Below are 16,336 nucleotides of genomic sequence, written 5' to 3'. Positions count from 1 at the left end.
CTAACCTGACAGAAGTCAACAAAATAATCTAATTACCTCAACACGATATTGCGAGGTCTCTGACATTACAACAGTTGATTTTGCATAGTTTTTTCTTTGTTCTGTAGAATTCAAAAAAGTTACATTTAATGAATTTAATGAACATTTCATTCTGCTCAAACTTTTTTGTGCTGCATATTTTAGTCATAACAATAGTCCACTTTTAATAATCCCAGCACTTCTGATTTGGATAAATCTACAAAAGTAAACATTTAAAAGCCTAATTAAGATATAATTCTAAATAAATAGGAGCTACTCAACATTTTTAACACTACATTACAGCAGACTTAGCAGAGGAATGCAGAATGCCATCACTATTTTGTAAAGGTTGTAGCGCAAGATCAAATATGATCAATCTAGTATTGGAATATCTTCACCTATACAGACTAGAGTTTAATAAGAGTAATTTTATCAAAAGTAAATACTTTAGAGGTCAAACTGGACTGGACAGGAGAAGCAAAACGTGTAAATTCATTTTCCTACCATTACAAGACATCAGAGACTCAGTTCCAATTAACTCAATGGAACTGAATATACATGAATGTTCCACAGATGACCAATGTGATGCTGCTTGCAGCAAAAACAGAAAGTCTCAGCAGGTCTGAAAGCACCTGTGGAGAGAGAACACACCTAAGAGAGTCTGGATGACCCTTCAGAAGGGTCATCCAGACTTGAAATGTTAGCTCTGATTTGTTTCCATAGACGCTGTCAGACCTGCTGAGATTCTCCAGCATTTTCTGTTTTTGTTTCAGATTCCAGTGTCCACTGTAATTTGCTTTTATCGTATGATGCTGCTTGCATTGCATCTCCACCCATGTCCAATTTCACACATTATAAATTTTCCGTAAGATGTACAATTCCATGAAATCAATTAGCAATCCTAAACAAGAACACATCATTTTTGCATTTTAATTACTGATTGCATATAACCAAGAATTTCTGGATATTAGTGTCAAACCAGCTTTGGGTCGCCGACTCATCAACAGTTTAAGTACAAATTAAAAACTGACAGTTTCTTCATTTAAAACTGGTCAATGGAAGGATTCTGGTTCACATGTCAATGAGCAAGTCCTTACACAGTTAGATTATTTCACAGTTTTAGAGCACACAGAAAATGACAAAACAGCTCAAGTGGTTCATGTACAAGCGAGTTATCCTTGGTTAAAAAAATGCAAAGTTAGAACACTTATTGGGTTCTTAAAGAGCATTTTTATTTTCCAGGTGTCTCAATATATTCATGTGCTGTTCTCAGTTATGGTGTTACATCCTACTTTGTAGAATGGGAATGCAACTTGCCCCAGACCTCCGCCACTCTTGGGCTAACTACAAACGGATACTCCAGAATGCTCTATGACATTCTCTCAGTCCTGTGACCTGGGCTATTCCTCTCCACCATCAGAACCATACAAATTCAGAAGTCATTATCCATCAATCCATGCCCTGTTGCAGACAACTCAAAGCCCATTGGTCTTTCACTGAGGATTAGATTTGGAGTTTTGCTTTGAATGTCTATCCGGAACAGAATAAAAGCATTTGATTTATACAAGGTACCAGTGGTTGCTTTCCAGTAGGGGCTAGCATATATTATTTGAAATCTTCAAACTGGAATAAAAATGTAATATAGTCACTTATACTTTCAGAAACAAGCCCGCACAACATCATGCATTTTTTTTAAACTATGTTTTTCAACTTGAACATCTTAAAATTTATCATAAGAATAACTAACAACAGCATTAATTTTATCAGAACCTTTAACATAAAGGACATCTTGACAACCTGAGAAATGGGCACAAGGAAAACTAACCCAGAGATAAGAGGGGAGCATTGTGGCAAATGGACCCAGAATTCAGGTGATTAAAATGGATTTTACAAAGAGAAGGGGGAGGTGGGCAGAGTAGATGAGGGGAGTGCGAGGGAGGGACTAAGATGAAAAAGCAGAAATGCTGAAGGAGGAAATTTCACCTCAAGAGTCACGGCACTCAAGGCTCTGCCATCAGCAGTGGATCAAAGAGCTGGGCTGGGGGAGGAAAAAAACATACAAAAGGCCAAAGCCAAGGAAACAGAACATTCAGATGCTGGAAAAGGAGAAGATTTGGCCAGAGACAACTGCAATGATAGCACTGATGAATTTAAAAACAAAAGGTTTTAAACGTGACGCTTTGGTGGGAAACATGATCGATCATTTTGGATAGAAAGAGTGAGAATTAATGTAAAACTGGATACCTGCAGCCAGTTTTGGGAAAAAGAGTTTTATGGTAGATGCGAAATCAAGAACAACATGGTGTGGCAAAAGCACAATTAAGACCTGGGGATAAAAGCTGACAATACTGGAGGAGAAAAATAATAAAATCTGAAATCTACCTTGGGGGTCAAGTGACAAGCCAAAGTAGCAAACAGACGGATTGTGCCTACAATGGCAGCAGGGAGGGAGATGGAACTGATAGCAACAACACGGAGAATGTGATAATTGCTTCATCCTTCTTGATGTCAGGATGAAGAATGTTGTGGTTGATTCAAGATTGATGTCTGGGCATGCAGTCTAACAGGGAATTAATGGAGGTACAACAGGAATCTGTCTGCATGCTTGTTAATGTCATTATCGAAGAGCACCTGCAGATGTGGCAGAGGAGGGGACAAATATTAAATACCCAAGATACTTCAGGCTGTGATGAGGTGCTACTCCGGAGAAAGAAGCAGAAATGTATTGCTCATGTTCAGATCTGCATGAATAGTTGTAAAGATCCTTCCAAGACAATCGATGAGGAAGTGTGCTCTACAATGCTGCATAAAGATCAGCAAAAAACAGTAAGTGCAAAGCACTTTGGACATAGTTGCAGAATAGCCATTCTTGACCAAGTGCTGCCAGTAGAGTGAAGATGGACAGGTGGGATTTGAACCTTATGAACAAAAATGCACCCTTCATTTCACAGCATTTTGAGCAATAAATTATCAACTGTCACTGCGTAAGATAGAACGATGTTGTCAGTGTTCAATTTTGCAATGTAGCTACATGCTTCTGACTTCATGCAAGAGCTTTAAGTTTTTTAATAAGCCGTCAATAAAGGAAAAAGCATTTTATCAATATTAGGTTGGTTGTGAACAAACCATGCCTGGATGGCATTTGATCACAATGTTAAAATTATGTGGAACATTAGCCAGCTTCTAGCGGCCTTTTGGCTAAGATCAAGCGTAGTATCGATGTGCTGCACTTGGTTGAAGTCATGAGGTTTCATTGAGGTTTCATTTGAAGCAAATTTTAAAGCGGCATTTTGGCTAAGATGCAAATGAGATAAAGCCTTGGAGGAGGTGCAATGCCTGCTCCAATCAGCTTGGATCATGTAGATCAAGCCCTAGACAGGAGGTGAGAGCCCTGTCTTGTCAGCTTGGATCGGGAATGCCTCACTTGATGAGACTCTGAATTGGAGTTTGATTGGATTGAATTGGATATATAAACAAAAAAATTAGCCAGCTTCTAGCATTAACTGCTGCTAAAAAGACTTTTGAATGCACCTTCTAATATTGCCGTTGATACTAAATACGTCAGTAAATTCCTAATGATCCAGAGTAGAACAAAAGTATCTTTTTCCCTTGTTTCATGACAATATTGACTCGTGCTGCTGTACATTTTCAAAACTAACAATTCTGATCTTTTGTCCAAATAGAAATTCATGGTAAAGGAGTCAACAAACATCAAAAACCTATTGAACAATACTGACATCACAGTGCAGCCCAATAATCAAAGCACTTAGGATCCGCAATGTCATCTTGCATTCTCCCTTATGATGGTGCTAAATGCTTGTTAAAGCTATCTACATTTCTATTCTCATTCCCATGCATCCTTTTTTTTTAACCTAATTATATGTCGCAAACAAATAAAGAATGTGATGGAATACTCTCCAGTTGCCTGGATGAGTGCAGCTCCAACACTCAAGAAGCTGAACACCATTCAGGTCAAAGAAGCCTGGTGGATTGGAATCTCACCCACCACTGACTCTCAGAAGCAGCAGTGTTTGGCATCTCAACATGCACCATAGCAACTCATGAAGGCTCCTTTGACAGCATCTTCCAAACCCATGATTTCTATTACCTAGAACAACAAGGGGGAGGGGGAAGAGGAGGAAAAGAGCAACACCTGCAAGTTTCTCTCCAAGTCACATACCATTCTGACTTACAACTATATCACAGTTCCCTCACTGCTGCTGGGTCAAAGCCCTGGAACTCCATCACTAATAGCTTTATAGATGTACCGACAGTACATGGCCTGCAGCAATTCAAAATGGCAACTCACCATCACCATTTTTTCAAAAGCAATTAAAGATGGGCAGAGACATCCACAATTTTAGAACAAATATTTTTGAAAAATGCATTTTCAAGCAGTTGTTGCAGGTCAGGAACTTTAGGCAATGTTTCCTCCCTAGCTCAGGGATGCAGGGATCAATTTAACCAGCACTACCATACCTCACAGCTAAGAATCGTCAACTCATCACAGAACAAGAATACAACACAGGGAAGGATCATGTTGTCCGAATCAATCATTTAGTAAAGAACCCCAGCTCAAGAGTTTGGCATACCCATACAGTGGAAAGTATGGAAGTCAGTCAAATCTCCTTACTTTGCGTTTAAAGCTACAGCTTAAGGGCCTTTTTTCATCTAAAGCTAACAGCGACGAGTACTAAATCAGCAGTTAAACAATGAATGGCTATAATCTCCTTCAAATACAGTGCTCGACTCTGTTTTGTATTTAATATCATACAAAGTGAAACACCAAATTTCACTAACTAAAATCTGAAAGGTGCTATAATCATGTCTAATTGACTGTCCCGAAACGGCTGAAAATAGGAGAGGTGGACAGAGCTATATATCTAGGAGCTAGCAGGCTCAAAGCAGGTAAGAACTTTTTAAAAAGTTAACACAAATGCAGCTTATTTTACAGAGATGCAAAGTAAAACCAAAAATAGAGAGAAAACTTTTTTTTTTTAAAAAAGGCTTTTGAAAAGTTCCGAATGAAAATATTGATACATTTCAATAGCATGGAAACAGCTATTAAAAATTCACAGTATGCCAGAGGACTTGTTCATAACTCAAACCTTACATATTTCAAACAGTAATAGCTTCCTTTCCCTAGACTTTTGAAATACAATTGAAATGGATTGCTTCCACCTTACAGTTCTGCTTGGAGATGCATACTGGCAGCCAAAGACTCTTTAATATTAATCTTGATGTGTGGAATTCAGTTGAAGTCAGAGAAATCTATTATATTGGAGTGTCGCTGTGTCTCTCCAACACCTGGAGCTTGATCTGCTGCAGGATACATGTTGATTCAGTGACAACATACTCTCCCCCTGCATGTTCAGGCTAATTGAGTTGTTACACAGGGCCCAATTCCTATAACGTTTGGTAGTTTTCCAGTACTTTTGTATCATAACCCATTTTCCCAACCAAGAGACTCAAAGTTATGTCATGGGTCAATGGTTTAAACTCAGGAGTAATTTAATGGAAAGGGACATTTTGTTATGGTAAAGGTGCTACGTAAATACAGGTTGAATTGGCATTTAACACCCGTCACATTCTCAGGATATCATAAAGCTCTTCACAGGCAGCTACGGTGAGAGAGTATTTCTCAAGTAAAATAATAAGTGCTTCCCATACATCAGGTGTTTACATTTGGAAACTGTTCCCATGTCTTCAGTGATAAGGCAAAAGGGGTGACACAAAGTAACCCTGTTAAATTTTTCTCTCCCCCATCCACCTACACCTTCCAGTGATGAAAATAATTGAAATGTCCATTATCTGGTTGAACTTGAGACACAAATTAATTTTAACTTTCAAACCATGCTGCTTTCCATTGTGAGCTTAATCCCAAGCACTTTACCTGGGTGGGTTTGTGGTCGGTGCAGACTCGATGGGCCGAATGGCCTCTTCCTGTACTGTAGGGTTTCTATGATTTACAAAAGCTTAACGAACCCCGAGCAATACAAATTTTCCAGATACTCTCACGTTTATTATACATATATATAAAATTCATGCACGCATTTTATATACACAAATGAACAGACTCCAGTATTTAATTACTAGAGGACAACAAAAATTGAGTGTAAAGGCAGTTCAGCAATTTCAGTAACGCTAGATTTGAAATGGGACAGACAAATAAGTGCTCCCTTATGTAAGCAAATTTGCTTTTTTGCCTTATAGGGCATAGAAAATACTTTCACATGAAGCAGCATGAGAATGAAACCACTGCCAGTAAAACTGGAGGCTATGAAATATCGTCCAAATAACTATATTTAGGAACATGAGAAAAATGTTCAGCAGTTTGCAGTAATCTGCCAGACAGCTTCCTTTTTTGATTGTAATACCAGAGTAGGATTTTTTGTCAGAGCAAACTTGTAAATCATTAATTATTCAGAAACAAGTTGCAGATTTTAATGGCAACTATTAAAGAATGCTTTTTAAACAAAAAAGCAAAATAGATTAAACACTTAACCAATGTTAACACCAAGCATCATCCAGCAGATTGTTTAAACTGTAATTGCGGGCTCAGTGACAAGCACTGGTGCCTCACATCGCCAGGGACTCGGGTTCGATTCCCGATTCGGGTCACTGTCTGTGTGGAGTCTGCACGTTCTCCCCGTGCCTGCGTGGGTTTCCTCCGAGTGCTCCGGTTTCCTCCCACATTCTGAAAGACGTGCTGGTTAGGTACATGCACCTGTTCAGGTGCCGGAGTGTGGCGACTAGGGGAATTTCACAGTAACTTCATTGCAGTGTTAAATGTAAACCTACTTGTGACTAATAAATAAGCTTCAACTTATAACTCGTGCTACACCACACACTTGCAAACTTTAGTTAACACCACTGATTTAACTTAACAATTGAGAACCAGAATCAATTAGTGGGATTTTAAAAAGCTTAATCATTTTACTCATTGTTCTTTTAAAAAAAAACTTATTTCACCAAACCGAGGTACACCAACTCGGGAATATTTAGAAATAATTTATTCCAGTGCTCACATGAGTCACTTAAATTACCAAGTGAGCAGTTGAGCTATGGAGACTAAGGAAATTCTAAAGTGTCAGTCCTTTCTATGCAGAGTTAGCATGATTGCAGGAAGGGCAGCAGCGCAATGGTGACACTGGAGTTGAGCTCCTCCATTTTCAAGTCTTGCTTCTTGATTCCGATCTCTAATATTTACACCTGCTGATGTGTCCCCCCCCCCCCACACACACACACCATGTTGAAATAGACCGCCAAATTCACAAATGCAGGTTGTACATAAAAATAGTGTTGAAGTCAAAAATCGGCCGTGAATGGGATAAATAGTGGAGCAGGCTCCTATGATCCAAGTCCCCAGATTCACAAATTGCCAAAATCACCTGGTCGCTATGAAATCATAACCAAGAGAAGATTCAGTATCTTTATTGATCTGCTAAATATAAATTAAAATTCAGTGTGGGCTCATTTGGTAGAGTTAAAATTATTTCCTAAGTAGAAGGTGGGTGCTTGGACCACTCAAATCTAAAGACCTGCACTAAATGATGGAGACAGTGCAGATGAGTTAAAGAATGCAAGATTTTTAAATAAGGATCTTTCACACTACAGGAAAATTAGGCTGAATTTTAGTTACATTTAGTTAGATCAGTTAGAAATTTAGTAAATTTTAGTTTAGAGGTCAGATTCTGATGTTGGGGGCATTTTGAGGTTCTCAATCCCACACTGTGTCAATACCTGATGAGACAGTCAATTAAGATCAGGGAGTGCACTCAGCAGCCAATCCAATTGACAGCAGACAGGCTCCTGCTGGAGGGCCAGTAGGATGCCTTCTGGGCTTGAATCAGAAACCCCATTATAGGTGAAGTTGGAGAGAGTGGATACCTTAAGATAGAGGGGGTCTTCACTACTTTCCAAAATGGGAATATAAAAACAGGCCGCAACTGCTAGACCGCAACTGAGGAGGGGAAGCTACTCCATCCTCAGTGGTGTCTGCGAGGGGATTTAAAATGGAGCTCTGGCCACCCTTCTATCACCTCACCCCTCTCCTGTCTGCTGCAAGAGGCTGCTTACTTTCATTGGCCATCTTTCAGTCAGACAGGTGGTGGGGGGGGGGGGGGGGGGGGGGGGGAGAGAGAGTTTGCAGGGTGTTCCCACTTACAGATGGGTCATTTCCCAAACCAGATGCTTCTAAAATTGCCCAGAGACAAACTGAAGGCAGCAAATCCACACAGACGGCAGTGGGATTTTGTGGGCAAACCTGGCTCTGCTCTTGCCACAGGTCCATGAATGAATCAGTTATATTAAAGATAACAAATTCCACATTGGTACTATAAATCCCCTTATGATATAGTGGAACCCAGCAATGTTAGAAACTTGACTTGGATTTTGAGTACAAGAGAGTGCAAAAGAGAAAGAAAATGAGGAAAAATATAGTTCAGTGCAAATGTAAGTTCATCCCTATATTTAAACAGCAGCTTTAACGTTATAAAATGTCCCAAGGCACTTTGCAGGAACATTATAAAACAAAATATGATGCCAAGCCACACAAGGGGATATTAGATGACCAAACGCTTGGTCCATGAAGTAGGATTTAAGGAGCGAGACAAGAGGGGCAGAGAGGTATAGAGAGGAAATTCCAAACCCAAGAAGCTGAAGGCATGGCCAATGGTGGAATGATTAAAATCAAGGATGCAAAAGAGGCCATAATTAGGAGAATGCATTTGTCTTATTGAGTTTTGGGAGGTGGCGATTTCTGGGATTGGAGGAGATGATAGAGATAGGGAGAGTAGAGATTTGAAAACGAGTATAAGGATTTTAAAGTCATTTCATTGCTTGATCTGAAGCCAAGACGGGTCAGCAGACACGCAGATAATGGGGAAATGGGATTTGCTGCAAGTTACACAAGCAGATTTTTGAATGACCTCAAATTGGAAGCTCAACTTGGATCAGATGTGACACCAAGATTGTAAACAGCCTGGCTTAATCTCAGACTGTTGCCAGAGGGATGGAGTCAGTAGCAAACTGCAGAGGCTCTGGAAAACAACTGAATTTATGAGGGTTTCACTAATACCACTAACATTACAATTAACACAAAAAAAAATCTACTCCATTAATTTGGCAACTTGTACATCGAATAATTGCGTTAGCTTTGTAGGTGAGGCTGATGCTATTTTGCAATGATATTTTCAACTAATTTCAGACTGATACATTTCAATTTGCAGACTTTCATTTGAAAGTCAGTGCCTAAATTACCAACTACATTTATTACTGAACAAGCCCTTTAAGCATACTGTAATAAGTTAGCTTTGTATAAAATTTAATATTTTTGGTTTTTGCACACTGTGGTGCAGAAGGAAAAAAAAACACACAAAATGACAAAACGCAACTCATTTTGGTTTTGTTTCTACCTTTTTTTTTATGTTTTGAAGAATGTAAGAAGTAAAGTCCATCAGCTCCTAAAACAAACAAGGGAAGCAAAATGCTGAACTCAACAAACAACCATACTTAAATTAATCTGCATCAAATAACAGCCATTGCAATTGTGAAACAGATATTCCTCAAAATGCACAGTTCTCTCAATTTTACGGCAACAGAATTTCAATGCAGCAAGCTCCCAAATTCGAGCACCCAAAAAAAAAGTTGAGTTTTGTAATTCCGCTCCACAAAACACAAGTCTATTAAATATAAATGTCAGTTAATTCTTGTGCTCCACTGGAAAACAGATACAAATGTGACGAGCTTGGGACGGTTCTCATACAAGAGCTAGAAACACAAAAAGAAACACATTTCAAATGATTAATCTTGTTTAACAACCTTACGGCAACGGCACCTGCAAAACAATTAGACAAGATAGTTTCCTTAATTTTGTGCGAGGAGCAATAATTTTCCTGCAATAGAATCTCAAAGGTTACACGTAGCAATGACAATCACCTCTTTTTACTACTAATAAGCATGGATTTCCAGAAACAATCTTCAAAATCATTGTGCTTATATAGGGAGCAGTCATTTAGTAGCATGTTGTCACAAAGTTAATAAAACAACATGTTGTTGATTACTTTTAACTGACAACAGGAATTCAACCGGGATTTGTTCTCAGGTGTTGGGCTGGTCATTATCGTAAACATGGCACAGACCGGACTAATAGCCCCAAGGGGCTGAGAGATATTGAGCCATATTTGCTTACAAAATTCCTCCCACTCAATGCTTCTGCAGCCCATCTGGCCCAGCACTGCCAGATTACATATTGCTCAAATGACTCTACTTGGTCCCAAACTCTGCAGTGCCCCACCTTCCAGAACTCTTGTCCTCAATACTCAGAATGGAAAATGACATAACTTGTTTCAAGACAGCTCAAGACCAGCTAGTTGCAGTTGTCTAAAAAAAAACAGGACAACTGTAGAATTCAATTGAGAAAAAAATCCAGATAACCCATTTAATAAAATAATTCACTGTTCCAACATATTAAATCTGTGACTCATGATTTATTAAGACATAATCCTTCCCCCATCTCCACCCACCATTATAAAACAGAACATCCTTCTGATTCACTGAGAAACCGTAAGATGTATACTAAACATATATTTAATATATCCTAGCTCCATCCACATCCCAGAACTGGCTAACTGTAGATGCAAGCCCAGAGAGACTTGAAGCAAAGCTGTGGAGGGCAGAGGTGAAGATAATTTGGGCCTCATTATGAGTACCACTCATGGAGCCTGCAGCGATACAAAAGTGAAGTTTAGTCTCAAGGCATTCAAGTAAAACTTACATCATAGAATGAAACTTACTCACATACTTACTAAATTGTTCCATTGCAAAACAATTATTTTTTTCAAAAAATCCTTTAGCAATACTTTAAATCCCCAAAACTCTGTCTTCAGTTTCAAGCATTTTACCCAGATCTTTTATAGTTAAACATCGCAGGAAACCTTTTAGTTACACCACAATATAGGTTTCAGGAGGCAATTTACCTCCAAGTAACAATTTTTAACATCAGAAAGAAAAAATACAACGACTGGTAGGGAAGGAATTTAACTACAATATTTCACACTATTTTAATTGATGGATGTGTTTCCATTTTTCTTATCACATTGCCCCTACTTACCAAAGATGTGGACCCCTTTGGTGCAATACAATCGCACTGGCATTTCTCCATTATTCACCTGGAGCCTGAATATTGTCAGTACACTTTCAGTTGTAAGGGACATCACAACAGTGCCCACTGCTATTATAACTTAAAGCTGCACACACGTTTCCTTCCACAGTCCAAAGACATGCAAGTTAAGTGCATTGGCCATGCTAAATTCTCCCTTGGTGTACCTGAATAGGCGCCGGAATGTGGCGACGAGGGAATTTTCACAGTAACCTCACTGTGGTGTTAACGTAAACCTACTTGTGACTAATAAATAAATAAACACTTCCAGCAGAGGCTCACCAAGTACAAAAATCCCAGACTCATCAGACCACATCTAGTCTGGCGAGACTAGAAATAGACACTCTGTCAAAGCACTCATCAGGACAGATACAAGAATACCAAATTGCGAAGGGGACAACAATTTATACTGCATGAAAAGACTGTGCGTCTGTTCAGGTACACAGAGGGAGAATTTAGCAGGGCCAAGGCACCAAACTTGCACATCTTTGGACTGTAGGAGGAAACCAGAGTGTGTGTGTGCAGTTTTCAGTTACAATAGCAATGGGCACTGTTGTGAATAATGGAGAAATGCCAATGCGATTGTATCGCACCAAAGGGGTCCACATCTTTGGTAAGTAGGGGGGGAAAGAGCACGAATGTGATAGGAAAAATGGAAACAAATCCATCAATTAAAATAAAGTGTGAAATATTGTAGTTAAATTCCTTCCCTACCAGTCGTTATATTTTTTCAAGTATATCAAGTATGCATTTACACAAAAGCACATTGTTTTAATTTATTTTCAGCATTGAATTGCGCTGGTAATGAACACTGCAATAGTTGGAAGCAACAGAACTTAAAATCGGAGCCTGAAACTGTTTATTAGCATGCAATCTGTCATCAGATTAGAACCACCAAGCTCTCCCTCAAGCAAGATTCAAAAATTAATAGCGTGATCCTACCAGCCACTGATAAAGTGCTCATAGGTTTTTAAGAAATGCAAATTTGACTCTACAGATATATATTTACACAATGAATAAACATCTGGCCAATTGGAAAATGGAATGCATTGTAAAAACCCAAATCAAAATTATTTCTTGCGCCAGTGCAAAAGTACGAGTAAAAAAATGTTGACTAGAATTTACTGTCAAAATAACGGTGAAGCTAATGGCCTCTTTCAATTAGGCACAAATGGTATAACAACTTCAGGTGAAGGTTAGATATGCACTTAACTGCGGAAATCATAGAATGTCTACGGTGCAGAAGGAGGCCATTCAGCCCATCAAGCCTGCACTGACAACAATCCCACCCAGACCCTATTCCCATGTTTTTACCCTAATGTATTGTACATTAAAGGGGCAATTTACCATGGCCAATCAACCTAACGTGCACATCTTTGTACTGTGGGAGGAAGTCAAAGCACCCAGAGGAAACCGGGACACACACACACAGACACACACCCGGATTGAACCTGGGTCCTTGGTGCTGTGAGGCAGCAATGCCAACCAGTGTGCCACACTCCTGCCCAAATCCTGAGGTTGCTATCCAAGTTGTGATCCTCCACTGTCAACTTTACAACAATGGTATCTCACCGTCTGTTTTTAATCAATGAAATCCACTGAATGACACGAACTCACTAAAGAAAGTTAAGTTAGCAATTTTAGATTTGAATTTGTACTCTTAACATGCCCAGTGCAAATGACTGACCAAACTCTCTCGAAAATTAATTACAAATGTCAAGTTTCATTCCTACAGTTTTGATTATTGTGAAATATATTGAACTAAAAACTTCTGTTTTCTTTTTCAACTTTTCCTTTGTCGTTTTCTCCATCTCATAATCCATTATTTATTTCTGTGTCTTTACATACCTGTTTTCAGATCAAGTTCACCCATTCACAGTTTTTGTTTGCTTCTCGGTCTTTGCACTATAACTTTCTTAATCCTTCAATATGATGGTTAAAGAGACATTCGGTTGTTTGCCCTCTTCACCCAAATGTCAGATGCCCCATTTCCCTCGGTGTGATATTCCTAATGCTGGGCATGCAAAAAATTTCAAAACCTCAACACATAAATGCAAAGTCTAACAGCCACTGTTAGATCCCCTGCAAAACTGGCCCATTACTTTGTTAAAGGTAATGAACATAACCTATTTGAATCAAAAATACTATAGAAAATGGAAAGAATGATTTTAGAACATAAATCAAGAATAAAAATCCACTTCCATTGTAACTACTGCTTTAAGCATGACGAATAAAATACTTCCTATTTGACTCACCGTACAAGGCTTTTCCACTTGTCTTTGATGAACTATTATCCATCGTTGGTTGGGTCACTGTGTGAGAAGCATAACCACTAAAAAAAAAGAATCAGAATGTAATTCTGACTGAAGATCCTCTTTTCCACATCCCTCCAAAATTTAAAATTACACAGCAGAGTAAGTTTCGAAAGACATACGGCAAGCATGTTGGAATTCCTTCATCCTGCACAAACTCTTCAGCATCATCTCATCCCAAATCCCTCAGGAAACCAGGGGTGGAATTCTTCAAACGTGCCAGTGGCAGATTTGGTAGCGAGTGGGGCATAGAAAATCTGACGAGACCAAAGAAATTGGAAACCCACTGGCGTAAGATTACATTGCAAATCGCCAAATGGCAGGCTGGTGATCACGCCATTCGCATTCCATGAATGCTCATGAAAACTTCAGTCTGCTGAAGCATTCATCAGGGCTTCTAATCTTGCAACACGCTAATGGGAAATCACGTCAGCGTCAAACCTGTTTGCTAGAGGGTGCTGTGCTCTCAGTTGGCAAGAGACTTTGAGGCCAGTCAAAGCTGTCTGCCATAGTGCGACACTGCTACGTGCTCTCCAGCACTATGCCAGAGCATGCCAGTTCTTAACCTCCATCTCCATGCTGAGCTAGTCTTCATGAACAAAACCATGATGCTGGACCCAAACCCTCCTGTGTCACCATTTTGGTTCAGTACTGTGGCTGGAGGAGAGGAGTATAGGGGTCTCCTTCCCCTCCCCCGGTGCAGCACACCAGTGTCTATGTGGACAGCACTGTGCTGTGGACTCATGCATCCAACAAAGGTCCAGGAGTGGAGTGCGAGGTGGAGGTTGAGGGATGTTGCTGGTGGCCTGACTAAGACTGCGGGGGGTGGCGGGGGAATGGAAATGAGGGTGGTGCAAGGAGGGGTAGGGCAAGGGCTCATGGTGGCAGACAGAGGAGCGAGGTAGAAGAAGATGAACAACAACGCAAGGCCGTGGGAAAAACGAGGGGAGGGGAGCTAGACCTCAACAAGCCTCCACGAAAAGTTCATCAAAGAAAGACTATGGGTATAGGTCCAAGCGGGCGCTTCAAAGGTGATGGGTTCAGTGGGAAAATGACTAAATCGAGGAACTTAAGATTTTTTTTAGAGACTACTAGCCTTTTTCCCTTCTCTGCTGCTGTCATCCTGCATAATCTGGTGAAGACAGTTGGTCTCGAGAGAGAGTGATGCAAGTGTGCCAGAGGAATCACCTGCTGGCCCACCAGCAGAGTTGGAGGGGAACTCCCTGTGCATAATTTACAAAGCATCTAATTCAGAATCTGGTAAGGGATCTCACCATTCTGCTCAACGGGACAGGTATCACCCAAGTCACCTCCCACCACACTTGGTCTCAAAATGGGAGAATTCTGCTCCAAAAGTAGCACTTGCTGTATTTTAATATGATGAAAATACATTTAATATATGCAAAATATATAGGGGAAAATATGTGGGACAGCACAGTGGCAAGCACTACCACCTCACAGCGCCAGGGACCCAGGTTCGATTCCTGGCTTGGGTCACTGTGTGTGGAGGTTGCACATTCTCCCCATGTCTACGTAGGTTTCCTCCCACAGTCCAAAGATGTGAAGGTTAGGTGGATTGGCCATGCTAAATTGCCCCTTCGTGTCAGGGGGACTAGCAAGGGATTATAGGTCTAGGGCCTGGGTGGGATTGTGGTCGGTGCAGACTCAAATGGGCCGAATGGCCACCTTCTGCATTGTGGGATTCTATGAAAATGGATGACTGATTCTACCTCAAAAGTCCTAATAACACAGGAAGAACAATCAATTTTTGACCAGTCTTGCAGGTTGTTCCAGACGCTCACCACCCTCTGTGAAAAAATTGTCCCTCTGGACCCTTTTGTATCTCTCCCCCCTCACTTCAAACCTATGCCCTCTAGTTTTAGATTCCCCTACCTTTGGGAAAAGGTGTTGACTATCTAGCTGATCTATGCCCCTCATTGTTTTATAGACCTCTAACATCACCCCCTCTGCCTCCTACGCTCCAGGGAAAAACAGTCCCAGTCTATCCAGCCTCTCCTTATAACTCAAACCATCAAGTCCTGGTAGCATCCTATTAAATCTTTTCTGCACTCTTTCTAGTTTAATAATATCCTTTCTATAATAGGGTGACCAGAACTATACACAATATTCCAAGTGTGGCCTTACCAAAGTCTTGCACAACTTCAACAAGACGTCCCAACTCCTGTATTCAATGTTCTGACCGATGAAACCAAGCATGCCAAATGCTTTCTTCACCACTCTGTCCATCTGTGACTCCACTTTTAATGAGCTATGAACATGCACCCCTAGATCTTTGTTCTATAACTCTCCCCAGCACCCTACCATTAACTGACTAAGTCCTGCCCTGGTTCAATCTACCAAAATGCTTCACCTCGCATTTATCCAAATTAAACTCCATCTGCCATTCATCAGCCCACTGGCCCAATTGATCAAGATCCCGTTGCAATCCTAGATAACCTTCTTCACGGTCCACTGTGCCACCAATCTTGGTGTCATCTGCAAACTTACTAACCATGCCTCCTATATTCTCAACCAAATCATGAATATAAATGACAAATAACAGTGGACCCAGCACCGATCCTAGAGTCTCACCACTGGTCACAGGCCTCCAGTTTGAAAAACAGCCCTCTATAACCACCCTCTGGCTTCTGTCATCAACAGTGACCATGACATGTGACCACGACACCACACAACCCTGCCACAGCAACCTCTGCAAGACATGCCGGATCATCGACACGGATGCCATCATCTCACATGAGAACACCATCTACCAGGTACATGGTACCTACTCTTGCAACTCGGCCAACGTTGTCTACCTGATACGCTGCAGGAAAGGATGTCCCGA

General features: G+C 40.4%; 1 protein-coding gene across 24 annotated transcripts in view; it reads right to left on the bottom strand.

Annotated features, from left to right (window-relative positions):
• The window catches only part of eps8a (EGFR pathway substrate 8a, signaling adaptor), a 169,980-nt gene that overhangs the window by 55,027 nt on the left and 98,617 nt on the right, over positions 1-16,336 (bottom strand). For 13 of the 24 annotated variants that reach the window (XR_013500158.1, XR_013500160.1, XR_013500159.1 and 10 more), the window contains 3 exons: positions 13,435-13,511; positions 9,435-9,482; positions 37-101 (listed from right to left, as the gene is read on the bottom strand). Coding sequence is in view for 21 of the 24 variants with exons in the window: in XM_078235342.1 (XP_078091468.1) it covers positions 37-101; positions 9,435-9,482; positions 13,435-13,511 (190 nt within the window). In the remaining 3 variants the exon portion in view is untranslated. The remainder of the gene's footprint in view (positions 1-36; positions 102-9,434; positions 9,483-13,434; positions 13,512-16,336) is intronic. The other 11 variants (XM_078235352.1, XM_078235357.1, XM_078235354.1 and 8 more) reach the window with 1 other exon arrangement.

Source organism: Mustelus asterias, chromosome 19 (assembly GCF_964213995.1).
Source record: "Mustelus asterias chromosome 19, sMusAst1.hap1.1, whole genome shotgun sequence".
Classification (NCBI taxonomy): domain Eukaryota; kingdom Metazoa; phylum Chordata; class Chondrichthyes; order Carcharhiniformes; family Triakidae; genus Mustelus; species Mustelus asterias.
The sequence above is the reverse complement of the archived record's forward strand: the minus strand, read 5'-3'. Positions and strand labels throughout refer to the sequence as shown.